This window comes from Aedes albopictus, chromosome 2, assembly GCF_035046485.1.
Source record: "Aedes albopictus strain Foshan chromosome 2, AalbF5, whole genome shotgun sequence".
Lineage (NCBI taxonomy): Eukaryota > Metazoa > Arthropoda > Insecta > Diptera > Culicidae > Aedes > Aedes albopictus.
The window spans coordinates 388,718,843-388,735,930 of NC_085137.1; the positions used below are offsets into that span (position 1 = coordinate 388,718,843).

The 17,088-nt window shown below is 43.6% G+C and overlaps 2 protein-coding genes across 7 annotated transcripts in view; one reads left to right on the top strand and one right to left on the bottom strand.

The window, feature by feature from the left end:
• Positions 1-17,088, bottom strand: part of LOC109400676 (dachshund homolog 1) — a 424,184-nt gene that overhangs the window by 228,177 nt on the left and 178,919 nt on the right. The window lies entirely within an intron of this gene.
• LOC134286819 (uncharacterized) lies at positions 11,244-16,354 on the top strand. Its single transcript, XM_062848498.1, has 2 exons — positions 11,244-13,169; positions 13,217-16,354. The coding sequence occupies exons 1-2, from the start codon at positions 11,244-11,246 to the stop codon at positions 16,352-16,354; spliced, it is 5,064 nt and encodes a 1,687-aa protein (XP_062704482.1).

Consider the following 17,088-nt stretch of genomic DNA (forward strand, 5'->3'; position numbering starts at 1 on the left):
ATTAAAACATAGGTACTTTTTAAACGTTGAAAAAAGTTATCATGGATTGACACTTTTTGGATTTTTCTCGAAAAAAATGTAATTTTTTCACATCAATGTCAATTGATATCCAAAGATTTTCCACTTCTGTTCTCAAGTTATATCTAATCAGATATATAAGAGCCTATTTAGATTGAAGGAAGAACACATTTAGTATTTTTTGTGTGGTATTGTAAATTTGACTTTTTTTCCTCTATATAGGTAAAAAATTCAATCCGGTATAACTTAATTCGCCATGAGAAAATATTACATTTTATTACGTCGTATTAAGTATCAATATATTGTTGATAAACGTTAAAAATTCATTAAATTCGGTTCACTGGTTTCCGAGATATGACAGTTCAAAAATTAGTTCTGTAAATAATAGTGTTTTACCCAAACGGTTCCAACTTCGCGAAAAATTAATCAATCGAGCCCAAATTTGTACCAATGATGCATATATAATAGGTTGACAAACAGTCAAAATTTGGGATTTTTTTATGCACTCTATGAAAAGTTACAGCATGTTGAATTTTTTTGCGGGAGAAAAAAAGTTGCCTATCCCAAACATTCTGGCCATCCCCTATACCTAGATCCATCCTCTACATGTGTACGAAAACCGATTTTGAAAATATTGCTTCGTTATTTGATAAAAAATCAAAAACCAAACAGTGAGGAAATGCTTCCAGTTTCCCCTTAAGGAGAAACTTCAGAGAATACAAACATGGCTGCCATGGTCAGAGAATACAAATATTTGTGCCTCTAAAGTTTGTATGCATAATTGCGATGGGATTTCCTGATGCTTCACCTTAAGAATCGTATTAAATTTAATCTATGACAAAAAACAACTCTTCATAAGGCTTAAAAATTTCACCAGCAACTGTTTTCTGATTCTGCTCCTGATTCCATTACTATTAACAAAGAGCTTTCTTCGCTAGATCGGTAGCAAAGTTGCTAATTTCCCAAGAACTGAAGCAAAGTATCCCTCGAGAAAAAAAAAAAAACTTAATCATCTGCGGTAGAATAACATCACCGCAATTGCCGTCATCGTGACGTGACGGAGAATGCATCAGGATAAAAGCGTGAAGGCCGAGCCCGAGACTATCCCTTCTCAGTCCTCGAACAAAAAGGCTTTGCTAGAAAACAAGCAAAAAAAAAAAAAAAGAACAGACCGAACAAATCCCCCCCAACCGAGGCGAAGCGATATTGATTTTAGTTTGACCTAATTATTTAATTTAGTTTTTTTTTTCTTCCAGCTCTGCCTTTTTGCCGGCCCTCGGCTTCGACAGATCTGCGGCGGATAAAACATACGAATTTGTTTTAACCGCTCGCTCGCCTGATGCGCGCTGCGGATTGTCTCTTCTTTTATGATTCCACATCTCTAGATTCGCCATTCGCCTTGGCCGGGAATTCGGGCTTCTGGTGGGGAAAATCCGGGGAACGAAAAAAAAGCACGTTGTTGGTTCACAGAAATGTTGCATGTTTTTGTGTGCTGTCTTGCTTCCATCCAGAGGATCATGTTTCCAGGGGGAGGGGGTTTCCCGTTCTTCGGTTGATTGAATTTTGATTGCAGGCTTTCGTTTGCGGCCTGTGAGAAGCAAGATCCTCTTATGATGGTTGTACTTATGAACAGTCATAGTGCATGCAGCAGCCGGTCTGTGGCAGCCAGCGCAGCTTCCACTGAGTGAGAAGTTTTGCTTTATGCAACGGTGCACTGTTGAGTGCACATCGCTGCTGCCACCACCGCCGCTCGAAATAGGGAAATGTATGGAAATTGGTCGGGAAAAGCAGCTTATCGTCTTGTTTTGGGGAATTGAAAAATGTGTACTCAGCTGGAGCTGCCGCTGCTGCCGGTGGTGCTTGCTTCTTGTTGGAATCACTTAGCGGAGGAAAAGTTTTGAAGTGGGTTGAATGCGATAAAATAGTTGTGAAGCGAGGCATTTATTCTTTTTTTTATGATCGGGGTGGTGAACGAGAGCTTATTGAAAACGGGTTTTTTCATAACGAAAAATGAACGGTAGCTCGAGAATTATTATAAGCTAAAGGAGCAACTGGGTTCGCAAAGATGATGTTAATTTTTGAGAAAAATGTTCTCATGAAGGGCAAGAGTTGTTGTAGCAGAAGTTTTTTCTATCTTCGAGACATAAACCACTGCGATCAACATTCGATCTATTGTGGTTTATCTTGAATCCTTTGTAAATTGCAAATTGCATTATATTTCTAATAGACTGTGAAAGATGTCAAACCGTTTATAAGCTAAGCTCAGATTGATTGTATTTGACAATGCTCTCCCGTGGTTGATCCGAACTAATATAAGTTGAATAGTTTTAACCATTCTTCAGGAGTTCCTCAAATGACTCCATCGGACAATCTATTATGGTTTCCTCAAGAATACCTCCATACATTATTAATTTATTTTTTCAATGTGCATTTGAAGAATTCAGGGATGGGAACACTCACTTGCGAAGAGTTACACTCACTTGCTGTTTTCTCAGCTCAGAATCGTGCTATCAAGAAACGATGTATGGACGACTTTTGGCTTGTGGTTATGTCTAAAAGTTTGTCGAATAGAGTACGGGTCGCAAACCCATACCTAAGTCGTGACAGAGCTGCGAAAGCGACTCTCCACGAGGTGAGTGTAATTTACATTCACCTCGTGGAGAGTTGCCTTCGCAGCTCCCTCACACCTTCGAAATGCGTGTGCGACCCATACTTTGTTCGGCAAACTTTTAGACAAAACCAAAAGGCACATGTCGTCCATACATCGTTTCTTGATAGCACGCTTCTGAGCTGAGAAAACAGCAAGTGAGTGTAACTCTTCGCAAGTGAGTGTTCCCATCCCTGGAAGAATTCCTTCAGGAACTACATACTTTAAGGAGTTATTCCAAGGATTCCATCTGAGGTTGCTTCAGCGATTTCCTGGGAAATTTTCTCTTGGAATCTTCGGGAAAATTCTCAAGGGGTTTATTAAGTATTCGCCCAGAAATTCCTTGCGAAATCCATATAGAAATTTAACTACCATATTCAACAAGTAATTTTTTGAGAATTTCTTCAAAGAACTTTGGCGAATTTCTTCAGAAGCATCTTTGAAAAAATATTTAGGAATTCTTCTGTAGGGATTTATTAAAGAATTCTTCCAGAAATTCTCATTTAGATTTTTTTCCAGAGATTCTCTCTAAAATTTCTCAAATTTTTCGAAATTTTTTTAGACATTTCTGATGATTTTTTGCAGGAATTTGTTGGAGAATTGGTCTTATTCCACCAGATAAGATTCATTCTATCGAACATTATTCAACAGATGCTTTGGAGAATTTCTCCAAAACATCCTTTTTGTGGGATTCCGCAAACGGTTTCTAACCGAAAATTATTCAGGAATTCTCCAAGCCAATTTCTGCAATGATCAGTGCTGTTATGTTAATATCAGAGCTGGTTATTCAAGGTTTCCGAATTTCTGCGCCCCTTATACTGGTACGCATCATGGAAATGACTAAATAACTTCAATATTCCGGGGAAACCCGCGAATTTCTCATAAAGGATTTCTTTCAAAGGGGTTTTTTCAATTAACCAAAAAAATCCAGAATTTGTATTGAAAGAAGATTTTTTTAAATTTTCAGGAATCCAGGAATTCTTTCCGGTATACTTTAAAGAACCCCTCCAGGAATTATCCTTGTGTCTGCTTCAGAAGCTTCTCAAGATATTTTTCACAAAAAAAAAACATTTTGAAACTAGTCCTTAGGTTTCTTCAGAAATTCTTCCTCTTGGGGATTCTTTGAAAATTTCCTTCAAGGATTTCTGCTGAAGTTAGTGCAGGTATACCTTCATGTCTTTTCTCCAACATTTCAGAAACACTTCCTCCAAAGGTGTCAGAGTTTCCTCCTGGATTTTTTTTTCTTTGGGATTTCCCCATGAGTTCTTGTGGAAATTTCTCAAGTATTTCTTTTAGCAACTTCTCCAGGGGCTTTCGAGGAATTGCTCCAAAGATTTCTTCAGAAGATGTAATTCCACGAGAATTATTATTTTACGGAGTTTCGGAGATTCTTTCAGAGATTGATTGATTGATTGATTTGTCTTTATTTAAGAACCGTTGGCTGGTTCGTCTCTATTTTCAGAGATTCTTCCAGCAATTTCTCTAGAATTTTCCTGTTGAAGCTCGCATTTTTTTCTAGGAATTCTTTCGGAAATTGTTATTAGAATTTACCCACAGGTTTTTTTTTCAGTATTATACCATATAATCAAGGGTTTTCTCAGGCATTTAGTTCCCAAGAGATTCATCCAGAAATTCTTCCAAAAGATTCCCCAGGGGTTACTTAAGATTTGTTTCAGATCATTCATCAGGGATTCTTTTAGATTTTTTTCTGGTGATGCTCCAGGAATTTCTCCGAAGTTTTTTTTTCTTGATTTATCGACTGTTGTTCATTCAAATCAGAAGGAAACAGATTTTGTCTATTTTCCGACGTTTCGGCGCAATGTATTTTGCCTTCTTCTTGGGATCACTAAAATGTTTAATTTGTTACATTAATTGTTTGTTGTATCTGTTGTTTGTTATTTACTTACTAGAGTTCTGTTTTTTGTCATGGGGTGGTTTGATCTAATTTTAAATTGTCGTACTTTTTGATTACACATCACTGTTTTGAGAACGATCAATGGGACATATATAAACAAAACAAAATAAAAGGTAATAAATAAAACGAATCCCATAAATTATCATATTACTGGTTTGAAATTTCCGTTGTTTAAACTAGGGTGCACTACTTCGGTATTCTGTTTCATTACTAATGTGTAGTTTTCTATAACCAATGCCATCCTCAACTTTGTCAACAAGATAGCGAATGACCCGAACGATAATCCGCAAACGAAGTTCCTAACACAAGCATACAGTACAACAACGAAGTTCCTCAAAACGAACCCCGATATCTGTGTGTTGCCTGCTGACAAAGGTAACAGAACGGTCATTATGTGGACCGCAGACTACGAACAGAAAATGCAAGAGCTGCTCAACGACGACAAAACGTACAATCGGATCCGAAGAGACCCCACGAACAAGTGCCAAATCGCCAACAACAACATCGTCCAACGCCTCCAGAATCTAAAACTGATCGACCACCGCACAGCTGCCACCCTTAAAACTACCACCGCCACCACCCCACGGATATACGGTCTCCCGAAAGCCCATAAACCTAACCTGCCCCTCCGCCCCGTTGTCCCTGGAATGACAAGCCCCAGCGAGTTGTCCAAATTTATTGGTAGAATACTACAAACATCTCTGGACAACAGATATAACATCAGAGACTCGTACAGTTTCTGCCAATACATCAACACCATTACCATTCCTCCTGGATATGTGATGGTATCGTTTGATGTGGTATCATTGTTTACCAACATACCGAAGCAGTTGGTAATCCACGATATTATACAAATCTGGGACACTATCAAGCCGCACACGGAAATCAATCTGGATCTGTTCCTAGAAATCGTAACGTTCTGCATGGATACGAGCTTTTTCGTGTTCAGGAACCAGTTCTACGAGCAGATTGAAGGAACGGCTATGGGAAACCCACTACAACCAATACTTGCTGATCTAGTCACGGGAATCCTACTGGATACAGTTACAAGCAAAACTGATATCGCCTTCGCAGTATTGCGCAAATTTGTGGACGACTTGATACTTGTTATTCCTGCTGATAAGGTACAACAGGTCTTGGAGTTGTTCAACTCACACCACCCAAACATTCAGTTCACCTGCGAGATGGAAATAGATGGAAAACTTCCATACCTCGACATGGTCTTAGTTCGGCAGGCAGACGGCACTATCCGTACAGAATGGTACATGAAAACCATAGCGTCGGGTCGCATGCTGAATTTCTTTTCAATTCACCCACTAAACCAAAAGATCAACACTATAAGGAACATCATCGACCGAGTCAACAAACTTTCAACCAACTGGACGGAGAACGAGAAGAGAGAGACCATCACCCGCATTTTGCAGATTAACGACTATCCCCGAAACTTGATCAACCGATTCCTCAACCAAACAGACTGGACACACACGTACAATGACGAACCCGAAGACTCCACGACCAACCCATCTCAGGAGCCCCAGGAGAAGATATATAGATCTCTCCCCTACATCCCATCACTTACACCAAAAATAATTCAACTCTTACGGCAGAACTATCCCACGCTGACTGTATGTACTCGGAGTGTCAACACAGTGAGAGACCTCTACACACGCATCAAAGACCCGGTACCCATGGACCACCAAAACAACGTAGTGTACCGAATACAATGCGGAGACTGTGAGAAATGCTACATCGGCATAACCAGCAATCTTCTCACGAAGAGATTGTCTGGTCATCGTAGCAATCTCAATCAACTTGAAATGATACACATAAGTAATGACAACAACACCATAAACAAACGCACAGATACGGACAGATTGAATGCCACCCTCTCTGGACTAATACACAAAATACACACGATTAGGACTAGGGATAGAAGTAGATATATCAACACAAACACAACCAGATTGCCCACCCCAGATTAGTCACTCTTAAAGAAAACTACACATTAGTAATGAAACAGAATACCGAAGTAGTGCACCCTAGTTTAAACAACGGTAATTTCAAACCAGTAATATGATAATTTATGGGATTCGTTTTATTTATTGCCTTTTATTTTGTTTTGTTTATATATGTCCCATTGATCGTTCTGAAAACAGTGATGTGTAATCAAAAAGTACGACAATTTAAAATTAGATCAAACCACCCCATGACAAAAAACAGAACTCTAGTAAGTGAATAACAAACAACAGATACAACAAACAATTAATGTAACAAATTAAACATTTTAGTGATCCCAAGAAGAAGGCAAAATACATTGCGCCGAAACGTCGGAAAATAGACAAAATCTGTTTCCTTCTGATTTGAATGACTGCATGCCAATCCAAAAATTGTGTTTTTTTTTTCAGAAATTCCTGCCAAAATTACTTCAGAATTTATTCGTTGGCATTTTTCATGATTTTCTTTCAAGAAATACTAAAATGAATACCAACAAAAAGCTCTTTAATTCTTCCAGGTATTGTTTGATTTGCTCAAAAGTTTGCACATTGGTTCTCTGCAGAATGCCTTCAGGATTCATCAAGTTTCTGATTTTCTTCGGGAATTTTTATATGGAAATCCCTTCAGAAGTTGTATAGGTTTCTTCGAGATTCCATGGATTCCTCCAGAAACTTCTCCGGAGCTCTTTCAGAAAATTTACTGAGAGATTTCTTTAAGGGTTTCATCAGTGCCTTTGTCTGCTAGTTTTTAAAAGATTTCTGTGGACATTTTTAGAAGATATCATCAGATATTCAGTTTTCTTCTGAAATCCCTTCAGAAGCTTCTCAAGCAATTTTTAGCCTGTAATTACTTGCAATGTTCTTGCAGAAGTTTCTCATTGAACTTTTAAAAGGAATTAAGAAGATATGTTTAAGTGTTTCTTCAGGTATATTCCCATGTATTCATCCAGAAATACCACCAAAGATGCCAAGAGCTGTTTAGCTTCAGGAATTTTTGTCCAGGAATCTTAAAAATATATAAGAAAAATATTCAAGAATTTCTACTGGAAATATGAAAAGGTACAAGGAATTCCTTTAGACAATTTTCCGGGGATTTCTTTAGATACTCTTTCGGGTATTCCTTCAAGTACTCTTGCAGTATTTTTTGTGCTATTTCTGAAAAAAAAGCTTTTGAATCCTGTAGAAATACAGGAGATAATTCCTGCAAGAAAATCTAAACAATTATAAAAATACCCTTGTGGGAGTTTCTGCAGAAATGACTGAAGACATTTCTGATGAAATTCTTGGAGGAATCCTTCGGAGATTTTCCGAAGGAATCTCTGTATGATTTTTAAAGAAATATTAAGAGGAGCTTCTGGTAAACTGCATGCAAAAACTTTTGGAGAAATCCCTTGTTGAAATTCTAGAAAAAAAATCTTCAAATTCCAAATAAGGTTGTGGAGATATTGTTGAAGGAATCCCTGAAGGCATTTCAGAAGGATTCCCTGCAGGATTTTTTGAACTTATCATTGCGGGAATTTCTAGTGATTTTTTCAGTAGATTCCTAAATAGATCTAAGGGAGTATTCTTGAATGAATCTCCACATGAATATCTGAAAAATCCGAGGGAAAAGCTTGAGGGAATCTGAAGAGCAATTTCTGAAGAACTTACAGGTGAAATACCTGGAGAAACCCCTCGGGCAACTCTTCGTGAAATTCTTAGAATTGTTGGTGAAATTTTCGAAAAATGTTTAGAGAAGTCTTTTAACAAAATTCTTGGAGGATTTTTTGAACGTATTCCCATAGTAATCCGTGGACGTTTTTCTAGAGGAATTCCTCAAGAAGTTACAAAGAAATATTTCTACATAAATTCCCTAAAAATCCGTGGAGAAATTCTTATTGTTATTAGAGAAATATCGGAAGGAAATACTAAAAAAACTCAGTTCGAACTCTTGAAGAAATCTTTTGAGGAATTCCTCCTTACATACTGAAAAAAAAATACTGCAAGGATCTATGGAAGAATTAATACGGGATTTTCTGGACGAATCGCTGAATAAATTGCTGGACAGATTTCTGTCGGATTTTTCAACGCAATGCCAGTCCTAAGAAAATCACTAAACGACTTATTGAAAATATAGCTGTATGAATTTCTGAAAGATTCTTTGGAAGATTTTCTTAAGAAAAAATAAAAAAAAATTAAAAAAAATCTTAAGGGATCCCTACTCAAAATTCTGAAAGAATTCCTGAAGGAATTTCTCAAACAAATCCCTAGGAGACTTTTCAAAATAATCCCTGGCGGAGTTTTTAAAGGAACCCTTGGAAATGTACCTAAAACAATTCTAGGAGTGATTCTTGAGGGAAAATCTGAAAGCATCCCGACAGAAATTTCCTAAAGTTTCCCTGGATTAATTTCTAAAAAAAAAAAACACTGGAGCCGTTTCCTAAATAAACCTTGATAGATTTTGAGTTCAAATACCTGTAGTAGTTTTTTTTTGTAGAAATTCATAGAGCAATTTTTGAAAAACATCCACAGAAGATTTATTTCAAAAACAATGGACAAATTAGTGGAGAAATCCCATTAAAAATTCTGCAGTAATCTCTTAAGAAATTTCTCAACCCCAAGAATCCCAAGAACAATTTCTGTGGGAAATTTCGGAAGAGTTTCTAAATAATTCCGTGGATGATTTTTTAAAGAAATTATAAGCGAAATTTCTGAAGGAATTATTCTGATGGAATCGCAGAAAATTTTTCCGACGAAATCTGTGTAGATGATGTAAAGTAATATCCGTACGGATTTTTGAAACAATCTATGGGAAGAATCTGAGGTAAACAATGGAAGGTTTTCTGGAGGAAATGGAGACATACCTAGAGAATCTTCTAGAGGAAATTCTGAAAGAAATTTTTTAGAAGTTTCTGAAGCAATTAAAAAAAATAAAAGGATTCCGTAAAACACTTCCTGAAAGATATTCTATGGTGTTGTTTTGGAAGAAATCCAAGGCAGATTATATGAAGAAGTTGTTACGTTAAAATGTAAATTCAGATTATGATGTGATAATAGCCCGTTTAGCCATAAAGAAACAAGCCATAACACATTTAGTTACTAAGCCGAAATAACAGTGCACACGAGCCACCATCCTGCGACCCCCTGACATGGGCTACTTGCTTGAAACACAAGCAAGAATTGCTGATTTTCTTGCACTGCCAAAGTGACAAATCCACATCCGCCAACGACAACGTCGCCATCGAAACTCGACAGAAAAGGCAGACGGATCGGTGTGAGCTGCGGCAAAAACGCGGTCCGAAAGAAAGTGAAGGAAATTGCTCCGTAATATCAACCACGGGGTGAATTGACACCGAATCCCGGAGCTTGGGCAGGAGCAGTGCCCAACACAGGAGGTAAGAGTGACCAAAATTCCGGATGATAACGGAAATCTAATCGCTTGTGCCACCCACGATTTTTCTCCAGAAACAGATCGCACTATCGGTCTGGAAACATCACGCCCTACAAATCTTGTACAAGATCCGGCAAGCTGCTGCACAGTTCGGCAAGCTCGCACTGAGTTTTTCCTGCGGTGCGAACGCGAATAAAAGTGTCCGAAGGTAAGAAGTTCCCGAAAAGCCCTATGCAAAAAGGTCTAACCCCACATTTGACAACACAGGAGGAACGTGTCAGCCATCATCCGGTTAGAGGATCGGGGTCGGCGAGATTGACCGCACACGACGGCGTAGTCAGCGAGTCCGGACCGAGCCACACACACCGCGAATTCACGGAGGAAAACGGGTGTCCGGGCAGCGACCTGAATAAGGATAGGACGATCTGCACCCACAGGCGAACTGGCAACCCACATCGTTTCGAAGCCCTGATTCCGTGGCCTGCACGTATCCGTAGGGTGAGTAGAAGTGCAAGAAGCCGACATACGAGTTTATAATCATGCTTCGATAATCCTTAGAACGCTCCGGCTCTTGGTCACTCAACGGAAGCGATCGGATCACCCTGTTATCCGTGCGCGGTGCCAAACGCATCGCTTCAACTGAACCGTCTCGAGAAAAGGCCTTTCATAGAAAGTAAGTCTAATTGCTGCAACAAAACGATCTGGGGCTAACACGGGCGGATTTCCGCAGGGCCTTTTCTTTTGTCTTTTGGACTTTCACAGACAGTACTCCGACGGGTAAGCTGCCGACAAGTAAACACTCGCCAAGATTGAGTGGCCACCACCTGACGCATCCGGAAAAGCCGGTGTGCAGCGCAGCGAGATGCGATCTGTGGAGGATTGTCGTCGTCCAAACTAAGAGCCGTCCGATCGTCGGGAATGGCCCATGTCAGCATCAGCCGGTCCGTGAGTAGCAAGTTAAGCAAAACAATGTTTTAGTATTAAGAAAGAAACCAGTTAGGCAGAATAGGGTCAGTGCAGGAATCTGATTGAATACATGGCTTGTTTATGAAACCGTAATCTGATCATTAGTTGGCGTTTGATTTTGTGCTAGCCGAGACGACTGTAAGCCATTTCTTCTGCTTAGGTCGACACTCCACAACATTGGCGCCCAACAAAACGAACCATTTTAGTTTGTGGTTTGTAAATTTTAGAATTTGTGTTCTGTTTGTGGCACAATTCTGTTATTTTGTAGCACATTTGTAGAACCTACCACATTTTTAGTTTTTGTCTAGTTGGCTAATTAAGACCTTTTGGATCATGGATCCAGCAAGCCTGTCAGAAGAAGAGATCAGTTACGAACTGGCCTTGCGCCACGTAAACAATCTCGGAGCACTTCCTCGCAGGGCTAGAGCCGTTCGCTTGCGTGCTCTTATGCAGGAGGATGAGATAAAAGGAATACTTTACGACAATTCCTCCCACGTTATGGATGTGGGGGACAATATCAGTCAATGTCAATCTCGCGTGCGCGAATTAATACCCGAAGTGGAAGCAGCATTGAAACGCGGTGATCTCCCAGCAGTTCGTTTACTACGGTCGCGGTTAGTGCACTATCGGGACAGACTATCCATCGTGGATCCACCGGTAGCTTGCCTCGACACACACGCAGCCGTGGCGCTTTTAGTGCAGTTTTCCCTGGAAGATGTGGACGATGCGCTAGGAAGAACGAAGAAAAGTGCCAGACCAGTGAACAGTGACAGTGCCAACAGAAGCAGTACCGGTGCAGTTCCAAAAGTGACTACGCAATCTTCGACCATGACTGAAGCAGACTTCTTAGGATTCGACGAGAATGGAAATCCAGTCAACCATTCGGGTACATCGAATCAAGCGTCCATCATCCACGCTGAGCGACAACAGCGACATACAGCATCTCCAGTGACCGATCCAACAGCAGCTAGACCTCAACGCGACAGCTCAACACTCCACGACAACGAGAGAGGCGCTGCATCATTGGAAGCCATGCGTACCACGCGAGGAAGAGGTTGGAGCGCGGTTGGTCAGCGAGTCGTCCCGAACAACAGGTTTGAAGCGCAGAAAAACTCCAGCTGGCGAGAACCAACAATGGGCAGCAGCATTCCACCACCGCCATATGAACCGATAAGAACCGAAGCGGGCGAAGCTGATGCGAGAGGTGACTACAACCAACTGCGGGCCGATCTACTGCGACAGCTGAACTACAGGCCGCAAGAACACGTTCCAAGACCGCTGTTAGAAGAAAGAAGAACGTTGAAGGCCATCCATAACTGGCCGTTCAGATACAAAGGCGAGAAGGATGGGTCGTCGCTGAACACCTTTCTGCAACGTGTGGAGATTTTCGCTGCATCGGAAGGAGTAACGGAGGATGTGCTGCTGAGGAACGTCAAACATCTGCTTCTGGACGACGCGCTCAACTGGTACAGCAATGTATACGTGTCGGGAGAGTTGGTAACCTGGGACGATTTCAAGCGGCTGATCAGGCAAGAGTTCTTGCCGGCGAGCTACGCCTACATTCTGCGGGCCGAAGCATACCACCGCTTACAGGGCGAGGAAGAGCCGTTCTCTAAATTCTACCAGGATATATCCACTCTCTTCCAATACGTGGATCCTCCGGTGACCGATCAAGAGAAGCTGTTCATTATCAAGAAGAACATGAACTCCACGTACGCTCCGATTGCCGCATCACACCACTCCATACGCTTGCTGGTGAAGGCGTGCAAGGAACTAGACGAACTCCGGAAACTACAACATCAGCAGCGACGGATATCGCTACCGTATGGGGCACTGATTGAACCAGCGCTGGCTACTCCAAACTCTTCGCTGCGCCCGTCGAAGCCACAGCCACCGCTCCAAAGATTTGGAAAGGTCCACGCTTTGGAAACGGAAAGCTTCCACAGCTATGGAGAGAGCAGTTCGCAAACAGCCTACGGTGCAGAAGCAGAACAAGTGTCGCAGGACGAAGAAAAGATGGATCAGCGGATGGAAGTCCTGTTACAACAGGTGAACGCGTTGAAGCTGAGATTCGACCGTCGAGAAGCAGTAGGAAGACAGTCGCCCAACCAACAGTTCCCACAAATGCCAGCGAGCAATCCTAACAACCATCGCCAAGTTCCTGAGGCAAACAACGCTCGAGATCCACCGGCGGCGATGATCTGCTGGAACTGTGACGAAGGGGGACACCGGTTTATGGACTGCGCCAAACCCCAGGCAGTACTGTTCTGCTATCGCTGTGGACAAAAGGGATTCTCGTTGCGAAGTTGCCCGACCTGTCTTCAACGCTCGGGAAACGCGCAAGCGGGGAGCCAGTAACAGAGGGTAGGACATCCTCGCCTCAATTCGACGATCCCTCTACAATTCCTGACCTAGTTCAGATCAACTCACTGATCATCAACCCCGACAACGACAATCGTCCGCACGCAGTGGTAGACATACTCGGGAAACAAGTTACCGGATTACTCGACAGCGGTGCCAACTGTTCGATTCTAGGAGGCGACAACGTAAAGATGGCGCAGGAGCTAGGCTTGCAGCAAATAGCTCTGGTAGGAGGCATCAAGACGGCAGACGGAACTGAGCATCGCATACAATCGTACACCCGATTGCCGATAGCCTACAACAACAAAAATGAAGTCGTGTCGATGTTGCTCCTTCCCACGTTGCCGACCTGTGTGATCTTCGGGATGAACTTTTGGAACGCCTTTAGCATAAAACCTGTGTGCTGCACGATAAACCTGGAGACTGAAAAGGAGGTCGCGCCGCAACAAGAATCCATTAAGCCGTTGTCAGAAGAAGAGAAGCAGATACTGGACGAAGCCATAAGCCACTTCCCGAAGGCCGAACCCGGAAGACTCGGAAGAACAGACCGGTACGTACATCGAATCGACGTTGGAGAAGCGAAGCCACGAAAACAACGCTATTATCCCATGTCCAAGTACGTTCTCGACGAGGTGAATAAGGAGATCGACCGGATGCTGGAGCTCGACGTGATAGAAGAGGCACTATTCTCGCCGTGGAACAATCCGCTGGTTGCCGTGAAGAAGAAGACCGGTCAGTACCGTGTCTGTCTAGATGCCCGTCACCTTAACTCGGTGATGGTAAACGAGGGGTATCCCATCCCACAGATATCGGCAATCATGAACAACCTCAGTGGATGCACCTACATCTCGGCGATCGACCTAAAAGATGCCTTCTGGCAAATGCCATTGGAAGAGAAATCCCGGCCGGTGACAGCTTTTACAGTGCCGCAAAGAGGTCACTTCCAGTTCAAGGTCGTCCCCTTCGGACTGTGTACAGCGAGTCAAGCGCTGGCACGGCTGATGACGCACATCTTCGCCGACCTGGAACCTCACGTGTTCCACTACCTGGACGATATAATCATCTGCTCACGCACCTTCGACGAGCACATCAAGCTGATGAAGGAAGTGGCAAAGCGGCTAAGGGACGCTGGACTGACTATCTCCGCCGAAAAGTCGAAGTTCTGCCTGGAGGAGATGAAGTACCTGGGATATGTGCTGAATCAAAGCGGATGGAACGTAGATCAGGAGAAGATTGAGTGCATCGTGCGTTTCCCAGCTCCGCAATGCAGGAAGGAGGTACAGCGGTTTTTAGGAATGTGCAACTGGTACCGCAGGTTCATTGCGAACTTCTCCAGAATCGCAGTACCGCTGACAGAGCTGACGAAGACGAAAACCAAGTTCCGGTGGACGAAAGATGCAGAAGACGCGTTCCTGAAACTCAAATCAGCCTTGGTAGCAGCACCAGTTCTAGCGATGCCTGATCACACGAAACCGTTTGCCATTGCATGCGATGCGAGCGATGTAGCGATTGGTGCGGTACTGACGCAGGAGACAGACGGGGAAGAACATCCTATTGCCTACTTCTCCCAGAAACTATCCTCGTCAGAGCGAAAGTATTCTGTGACAGAACGTGAATGTTTGGCCGTCATCCGGGCGATAGAGAAGTTCAGAGGGTACGTAGAGGGCACGAAGTTCACGGTACACTGCGATCACTCTGCCTTGAGCTATCTGAGATCAATGAAGAACCCTACAGCACTCATGAGTCGCTGGATACTCAGATTGAACGCCTTCGACTTCGACATCAAATACCGGAAGGGAGAAATCAACACGGTACCGGATGCTTTGTCTAGAATTGTCAGCACGATGGTCTTCGCTGCAGATGCTTCCGTCGATCAGTGGTACCAGAAGTTAACGGAACGAGTGCAGCAAGACGGGGCTAAGTTTCCGGACTTCCGTCTGGTGAACCAAGAGCTTTACAAGAACTGCAGCTGTAGGAATGAAGAAGGCGCGCGGACACACCGGTGGAGGAAGGTTGTCCCGCTCAATCAGCGAGCTGAAGTGATTGCGAAGTTCCACGACTCAACATCAGGAGCCCATCTCGGATTCCAGAAGACTTGGCAGAAGCTGCAGAACCACTTTTACTGGCCGAAGATGATGGAGGACGTCGCACGGTACGTGAGGGGATGCGAGACATGCAAAGCCAGCAAAGCGCCGAACAGAACAATGATGCCGAACATGGGTGGTCCCAAACCTGCCCGTGTACCTTGGGAATTGGTGTCGGTCGACTTCGTAGGTCCTTTCACTCGCTCTCGTGCCGGAAACACAGTGATGCTCGTCGTAGTGGACTGGGTGACGAAATACGTTGTCGTTCATCCGATGAGATCTGCGGACTCCGTCAAAATGGTGGAATTCCTAGAACAGCAAGTCTTCCTACGCTACTCTCGACCACGGATCATTCTCTCGGACAACGGGAAGCAGTTTCTGTCGGCTGCCTTCAAAGCGTTGATCGCTAAACACAACATCATTCACATGAAGACTGCGTTCTACTGTCCGATGGTGAACAATGCCGAGAGAGTGAACAGAGTCCTCATCACCTGCATACGAGCCCTGTTGGATGAAGATCACCGAGGCTGGGACGAAAACCTGCAAGCGATCGTAGCAGCCATCAACGGAGCGAAGCACGAGGCGACCGGTGTCAGCCCGCACTATGCGAACTTCGGTAGGGAGCTGATACTGCACACTGATCTGTATACTCAGCAGGAGTTGAACACGCCCGACGATCCGAAAGTGGCGCAGGACGTACGGCTATCGGCGATTCGTCGCATCCACCAGTTCATCATCCAGCGCATAAAGAACAACCACGAAAAGACGAAGCAGCGATACAATCTGCGGACACGCGACATCGTTTTCAAGGTTGGTGATCTCGTCTGGCGTAGAACCTTCACGCAGTCTTCCAAGGTGGATCACATCAACCGCAAACTCGACTCCAAATTCGCTCCGGCGACGGTGGTGAAGATCCTAGGAAGCAATCTCTACGTGCTGGAAGACGTGAAGGATGGCAAGCGAGGACAGTATCATGCCAAGGACATAAAGCCAGATTAACGAAGTATTTCCACAAGCTATGTAAACAGCAACAGCTGTCAACTACGAATTATCTTCGGAGAATCACCAAAATACGCGAAGCGGTCAAGATTCCATGGTGCAGAGCGAGAAACCAGACAACGCCCAAGGGTAGCAGAAGGAACGCAGTGAAGAAGAAACACAACGCGCTCCGGAAACACGGAGGACCCTGACGGTGCTGCGCCGCACAAGAATCATCTCTGCAGTGGAGTCTCGTTCGTCGTTCAGCGGCACTCATCAGACAACGGAGCCTAGGCAATCTCGGATTAGATCCCAGTCGAGCTCCCAAACCAGGTCGAGCATCCACAGTCAGGTGTGATGAGCAAAAACTTTTCATAAACTACCTCTCCACCTTGACCATTATACAGCTATGTACGCAAATTCGTTTGTCGACTACGAACTTCCTAAGAAGTAAAAACACGCTTTGCGGTCAAGACAACGGTTCATTAGCAGCGAGAATCAGCGGTACACCAACACTTCTATCGCGCCAAGAAGTGTACCGCGCGCCGTTCGCGATCGTGAGAAATCGCACCCTGCATCTTTGGAAACGGGGAGCAGGGATCTCTGCAGTACACCAGCTGGCTTCTGGATAGGAGGAGTGGAGAGTCGGAGATCGACGACCAACAATCGGTTCGACGCGGCTCAAAGCTTACGGCCACTATCGGGCGCAGCGGAATCGCACCTGGGAGTACTGGGAGAGGAGGAGTACGTAGCAG